Raw genomic sequence first — 7,599 nt, 5'->3', positions numbered from 1 at the left:
TGACCATACTTCATCTCTTCTCATGAGCAATTGACCAAGGAATTGGCTATTGATCAAGATTTGAGAGACTGAACCACAAGAAATTGTTGTTCAATCACTTAAGATTGCCAAGGAGATCAATGAGTGCATTGATTGAGGAAGAGATGAGAATGAAATTGATCCGGAGAATGCAACATCTCCTGAGCCCAATGAACTCCCCATTTCTGATCTTACCCATTCTCTTTAATTTCTGCAATTTACTTTTATGAGCAATTCCCCCATTCCCAATTACAATTCTGCAATTTACTTTCAGTCATTTACTTTACAGCCATTTATTTTCTGCAAGTATCAACTCTATTCATGGATTCGCTCAACTAGAACATTCCTCTAATTAAATTTGCTTGATCAATCAATCCCTGTGGGATTCGACCTCACTCTATTGTGAGTTTTTACTTGACGACAAATTCGGTACACTTGCCGAATGGAGATTTGTTGAGAGACAAATTTTCCCCCGATCAATCACCCTGGACACACAACACTCTAAAACAACTCCAAATGATATAGATTAGCGAACAAAATCGAAATTAACCTAAGAAAAACTACTAAGGAAATGCTAAAAAACTACTAAAGATGTCAAGGTATCAATATGTCAAAATAGTAGAATTAGAGCCTTATTAATTGTGTCACTAAACCACTAAATTAGTCAAGACAAAAAAATCCAAATTTATTTATAATGTAAAAACTTAGTTGACCTTTATTATTAAACAATTTTAGGAGTTAAATAATATATATTATCGTATAAAAAGTCGAGAACCATATTAGAGCGTTATGTTTTGAATATGTAGTCCTATATATACATGTAGCACATGATTATTTCTATAAGTAGCCATAGATAAAAAAGGTTGCATTCACATTTATATGAATTTAATTTCTATGGTTATGAGTATGAATTTATACTAGAAATAAATTAGAAACTCAAAATCTTTGATCAACAGGTAATTATATTGTCAGATGTGTAAAATGCGGATTCAAATAAACGTCTGTCATTTCTCTCTATGTTCAATTTTCTCAAAATAATTAAAACTTTGTCAATATAAATATACATATAGGGCAAAGACCTGAGTAGAAGGGGAAGGTAGAGATTTATATTTTTTGTGTGTACAAGGAACAATGATATTTACACACTATTGAATGCCTTCCTCTGCTAGCCACCTCTATCTTAGTCTGCTTAGCATTTATATTTTATTATTGAATCGTCTTTGACTATGCTTTAACATTCTCATCAACTTTAGGCCTCGTATTCATCAGAACCTGCCAGTAAATTCAGCAACATTCAATATACTTCAGTATGATATAGAAATTTGGTGTATAACTTTTTTTCATAAATAGTTTCTGTTATTTTTTAAATTTTAAACTAATTAAGAAAATTTCTAGTTCAAATTATACTATAACTTATTTACTGTTTTTACTATTTTCATTTGTTATTACTATACATTTTTACTAAAAAAATGAATTATAGGTAGTGTGTCTATTAATCCATCAGTCTATTATCTATTATTTCTATTACATATATAATGCGAATTAGGAAGGATATGGTGTACAAATTTTCTTTTTTAAATATCTTTTACTATACAAAATATATATAACAAAATATTCTGTTATTTCTAAAGTTAAACATAATGCCACTTTGTTTGGTTTTAAATATCTTTCATTATAAATAATAAATATACTTAAATTTTAGGATTGTGATCATTTCTCTTTTGTCATTTGCATTTTGTTTCGTGTAGGACTTGAATTGTGTAGTTTTGTTGTTGCTTGGAGCTGAGGCTGGTTCTCTATCACTTAATTATTTAAGTTTAAGAAACATTAACGTTAGGTTAAACTTATTTTCAGTAGGAGAGATTTGTAAGCCATGAAATTGCAGAATAACTAGTTAACCATTTTCAGCCTTTATTTATTGCAAATTGCGGAGTAATAAAGAGAATGCAACGAAATTCTTAGGATGGTATGATTGCTTGTTAACTCATGACTTTTAAATTATTTATTCTATCAAAAATAATGTTGTTTGGTGGATTGTCTGTATTTTAAAGGAAAATCTTTTCGAAATTTCATAAAGAATTTTTGTGTAATCATGATTCTGATTCATGTTTCTCAAATTGTTTGCCCCAAAAAAATGAGGATATTCTTTAGTTGATGCTTTTAATTTAAGGAAAAGTTCTACTAAAATTTTGTAAAAGAAATTTAAACTTACGATTTTATTAATGTTTCTGTTGTTTTCACTTTGTGACGCAATAGTTCCAATTTATCGTTTAGGGACGAGTAATGTTTATTGGCTAGATGAGAAGGAAAAAATTGCTACCCAGCTATACATTCTACTTAACTTATAATAAGGTTTCATACTATCATGCAAGTAATGTAATTTGAAAATGGTTTTATCATTCTTAGCATATAATACAATTTGAAAATGGTTTTTAATTTTAGGATATTCCATGAGAAAAATCCTGATATGACCCTTGATAAATTTTCAATGTGGCTCAAGAATTATGTTTGATAACCTTAATAACACATCCAATGTTGAACTAGTCACACTCAAATAGGTCCAGTGAGCAAAGTCATGAGCGATCCAATGGATATAAATTACGTTTTAATCAACGAACAATTGGAATAGGGTGTTGCATGCCATAATTTAATTAGAGTATTTTTTTAGACTGTATGCAATTTTTTTTTTAAATATAAATGATTTGATCCAAACATATAAAAAATAAAATACAAAAACATAAAGACTACGACATTATTGAGATAAATAGTAGTAATCAAAATAATCCATTCATCCTACCCCCAAAATGCATGTCAAGTACACTACTAATTGTATTACCCAAGAATTTTCAAATCAAATTGGATGGTTATAGTTAATACTAAGCCACGATGTCGAGTTGAATGTAATGGACAAAAAACACAAGTGCTTACCAAGTTGTTGAGCCAATTCCTTACAAGAAAATTGTTGAAACTAATCCTCTGACCAATGTAAGTTTCTCTTTAGCAAATGATGAAGTTGATCTTTTAATTGATAATTTCATGTGAGTAATAGACATTTTGGAAGGGATAGATGATAAAGATGAATTGGACAATGAAGTTTGCTTTAAAAATACTAAAGATGGTCTCTATACTTCGAATTAAGATACTAGCTCATGTTTTATAATACTAAAATTTAACTAAAGAGTAAAGTATCATTTTTGTCCCAAACATTTGGAATAGTCCTATTTGTGTTCCTAATGTTTAAATCGTCTTATTTGTATCCCTAACGTTTATAAAAGTGATTTAATGTTATCCTGCTATCAATTATACTAACAAATTAGATTGTATTTTTCAATTATTCTCACTTGAATGTATTCATTCTCAATTAGGTCTCAGTTGGATGTATTCAATTTTAATATTGTACCCACTATTTGTGTTTAGGTTCAATTATATTCATATAAAAGTGAATTATGTAAATATTGCAGGAATTAGTTTCAACTTTTGATGAGATATTTTTCGAAGTGGATTATCGATTCTATCCTAGACATTTGTATTTTAAAATGAAGAAGAGATTTTCAAAACTCAAACTAAAGCTCATAATGTGTAATTGACGGCAGGATAACATTGAATCACTTTTACAAACGTTAGGGATACAAATAGGAGGATTTAAATGTTATGGACACAAATAGGACTTATCCCAAACGTTTGAGACAAAAATGAGATCTTACTCTTTAACTAATAATAATTTTGATTCACTGCATATGTTTATCCTTATATATATTATTTATGTCATGTTAACTTGATAATAAAATGCTTATTTCATGTAATATTCATATAAAAATAATGGTTGGTAGCAATCTAGGTAGTGCTCGAGGACTAGGTAGGTGTAGGGTGATGATTATCCCTGATACTCCAACAACTGCCTCCCCAACACCATTTACCTTAATTCCTCCTTAACCAACCACATCATCGGCACCTTTTTCACAACCATTTCTCATTATTCCTAACTCGAACTATATGGGTCCTCTTCTCCTCTCCCCTTATGCTTACACGGAGTGGACATCTCCTACTCCACCTACCTCTTCCATAGACTAGTTAATGCCTCCCCCTACCTACAGACATGTCAAAGGCATCTATAACAAATGAAGACACCATGGTTCAGCTATAAAGCTCGAGCACAGCTAATGGGTAATAATTTGTATATGTACACAATATATCACCTCATATCGCTGCCATTAATAAGTTTTATATGTATACAAACAATGACAGCTTTTCTCATATCTAGTTCCCTTCTATATAATGCAGCGACTCGAGTAATGTCATTTGATAAATGGTTTGACAAGTGGAGAGTTAAATTAAACTTAATAGCAATTTAATTATTGTAATATTACTTTTTAGTTATTAATCATTAATGTTTTTATGTACGGGACTTCAAATGGGATTATATACACCAACTATACGTAAGGAAGGCATTTGACTATTATTGTGGTCGATCATTTCAACAAATGCTTTTGGATATCCATAATGCGAAAGAAGAGCCCACAATGTGGTTGCGCTCTGATTTAAAGTAGGAGTTAAGATGCCACTAGGCAATGATTCAAAATTCAACCACCTCCAAACTATGAACATGAACATGATGTCTACCAGGGGAGGCTATTTGCACTGTAGGGGGCTTAACAACCATTGCATCAACCAAAAGAAAGTTAGTGTTGTATTATTTAATTAAACCAATTTTTATTTTTCTAAGTTTTTTGGAATATGTGCAAACAAAGGAATTAAAACATAAGTCAACTAACTTTGAAGTCTTCAGACATCTCCAGATCAGAAAGGAGAACAAGGCTCTATGAGTGAATGAAAAGTCTGGTCGTTTGTATATAAGACTCAATTTTTTAAAAAAATATTTCAAATATTATTTATTTCAATCTGATAAAAAAAATATATTTTTATTACCTATGACAAATTTATACAAAACATGGAGACCACAACCTAGCAATCCTAGCAGAGTGTTGAGGAAGGCAACATTCAAAAATTTTATGTGTAAAATCCAATAAATTAATAAATAATAAACTAATAAATTAATTATGAGCCAAAAACATTAGGAAATAAATTTTATGATTTGAAAAAGTAAAAATATTTAAAATACAAATTAAAACATTAATTTTAAATATTTTGGCCCAAAGTTGGGCAACGAGCTAAATTGATTGAACTAGGCCCGTACTGGACCCAAGACCCAACCCATTTAAACCAAATCAGCCACTCTCCCCCTTTATTCACAATGAAACACGCTGAGAGAGAGATTTGAGAAAGAACCCTAACTTCCATTTTTTAATCTAGTCTTCTATCAGTCATAACTCTCAATTCGGAGCTCTGATCGCTGTACCGTTTGCGGCCACGCATTCACCTCGCCGGGCTCTTTAAATCTATCTGAACAAAGTGGTAAGAAACTCAAATTTCTCACCCAATTCTCCACTTCTTTCGTTTTCATGATTTTGGTTCTTCGGTATTTAGCAAGTTTATGCTTTTGATAGTTTAGGTGTACTCTAGTGTAAGATATAGATGGATTTCATCGAAGTGCTCAATGAGTAAAGGTGAGGAACTCTTATCCCTTTGAATTCTTTAATTTTATGAAGTTTAGGTATTGAAATTGGTAGTTGTGTATGAAATTATATGAAATTAGATTGAATCCATGTGAATTGAAGTCAAATTGGTGAAGTGTTGTGCTTGGATTGGAACTCATGTGGCTGAAAGCTTGTTGTGTTAGCTTGAAAGCTTGTGAAGAGGAGGGTTTTGAGCTGTTTTGAGCTTGGAGAGAAATCGGTCAAGGTATGGTTTCTATTTCTTGTAGTTAATATATAACGTTGCATGAAAACTTAGGCTAATTGCCATAAGTTAAAATTGAATGCTCTGAATTATTGGATTTGGTGGATTAAATGTGTATATTTGTGATGTATCATGAGTATATTGATGAGTTGATATAATGGAAGTTTAATAACTTAGGTGTCTGGGTGATTGATAAATAGTAGACAAATATTTGATGATGTACGTGAATGATTGGGATTGATTTTGGTTGTGACTGGTTTGGTAAACTAGAGGATTTATAACTTTTGGTAAAAACCTATTTTTGACCAACTTCGACGGGCCATAACTTGGCTTTTGGACCCCCAAATATTGTAAAAATTGTCTTGAATAAAAATTGGGTCTGTGAAGTTTATAACATCTAAAGAATAGACTAAAAATGATTTTTTATGAAAAAATTATACGCATTTGAAGTTTGGTGTGTGATGCTTGAACATCTTTTCTATATTTTCTTATTATTTTAGATGTGAATTTATTCAGTTTTATTTAGATTTTAGTGTTTGAAGCCTATTTGGATGCTACTTTCAGGCGCATGGTTTTTTTAATTTCAGGAAAGATTCGGGTGAGTTTGACAGAGTTCATGCAGATGAAAAAGGAAGAAACTGGATGTTGTCAACCCTGACCTCTTCGCACTCCATCGAGCATAACTTGAGCTATAGAGGTCCAATTGACGCAGTTACAGCAGAATTAGAAAGCCAACTTCCAGAGCTTTCCAATATATATAATAGTCTATACTTCTCTTCTGACATCATGGCGCTAAATGCCACAACTCAGTGTTTAGTGCTAGGTACCTCGTAACCAGCGCCCAAGCCACTGCCTCGAGGGGCGTTAAACACCGAACTTGGCATTTAGTACCAGGAAGATAGCAACAACTAGAAACTTACTATCTCCAGGAGCACTAAATGGCGATTCTAGCATTTAGCGCCAGCAGTGTGGATCCAACTTTAAGGAAAGGGCTTCATTAGTTAGATTTGGGTCATATTTATCTTATTTTATTTCGTTTTAGTTATTTTTATTCCCAAACACAATCTTTTGGGCTTTAGTAGTGATTATTCTATTTTATTTTGAAATCAAATCAGGTTAGATATAAAAGAAAAAAGATTTAGCTCTTCTGGCTCTCATCATCTCTTGTCTCTTTTCTCTTCAACCTCATTCTAGTTTTTACACACCTTGGAACCCTAGTTTTTCTCTCTAAGTCATGTGCAACTAAACCTCCTTGGTTAAGGTTAGGAGCTCTGTTTATTCTATGGATTGATACTATTGTCACTCTATTTTAATTAATGTATTGATTTAATTTCAAGAATTACTTTTGTTCTTCGTCCTATGAATTTGAGTGTATTGGAAAATCACTCTTATTCTATATGAATTCTTGTTCATTCTTGGAAACATTATCTCACTTGAATACTAGTTTAAAAGTAAACTCCTCCTTGACTACTAATTGCTTAGATTTAATGGGATACGTGACATATAATCCCCGTATATTTGGGTAATTAGGATTTTTGTGGCTAATAAACTCTAACTGAACCTAACCCTCTAATCTATATTAAGTGACTAGGGAATTGGTGGCTGATTAGGTTAGAAAAGACTAAATCACTAAGGAATTAGGGTTTAGTTAATTACAGTTTACCATAAAATGAATCTTACATAATTGAAATAGTTGGTAAGAAATATTAATTCAGAAGAATAAATAACTCTTAAATCTTAACTATCTTTTCACACAAATTTCACTGTTTGCATTATTCTTACTCT

The 7,599-nt window shown here is 31.3% G+C and overlaps 1 protein-coding gene across 3 annotated transcripts in view; it reads right to left on the bottom strand.

Moving 5' to 3' along the window:
• Positions 1–962: 962 nt before the first annotated feature.
• The window catches only part of LOC112796739 (transcription factor HY5-like), a 32,146-nt gene continuing 25,509 nt past the window's right edge, over positions 963–7,599 (bottom strand). For all 3 annotated transcript variants that reach the window (XR_011881082.1, XM_025839327.3, XM_025839328.3), the window contains one exon: positions 963–1,290. Coding sequence is in view for 2 of the 3 variants with exons in the window: in XM_025839327.3 (XP_025695112.1) it covers positions 1,243–1,290 (48 nt within the window). In the remaining variant the exon portion in view is untranslated. The remainder of the gene's footprint in view (positions 1,291–7,599) is intronic.

This window comes from Arachis hypogaea, chromosome 4 (assembly GCF_003086295.3).
Source record: "Arachis hypogaea cultivar Tifrunner chromosome 4, arahy.Tifrunner.gnm2.J5K5, whole genome shotgun sequence".
Classification (NCBI taxonomy): Eukaryota; Viridiplantae; Streptophyta; class Magnoliopsida; order Fabales; family Fabaceae; genus Arachis; species Arachis hypogaea.
The sequence above is the reverse complement of the archived record's forward strand: the minus strand, read 5'-3'. Positions and strand labels throughout refer to the sequence as shown.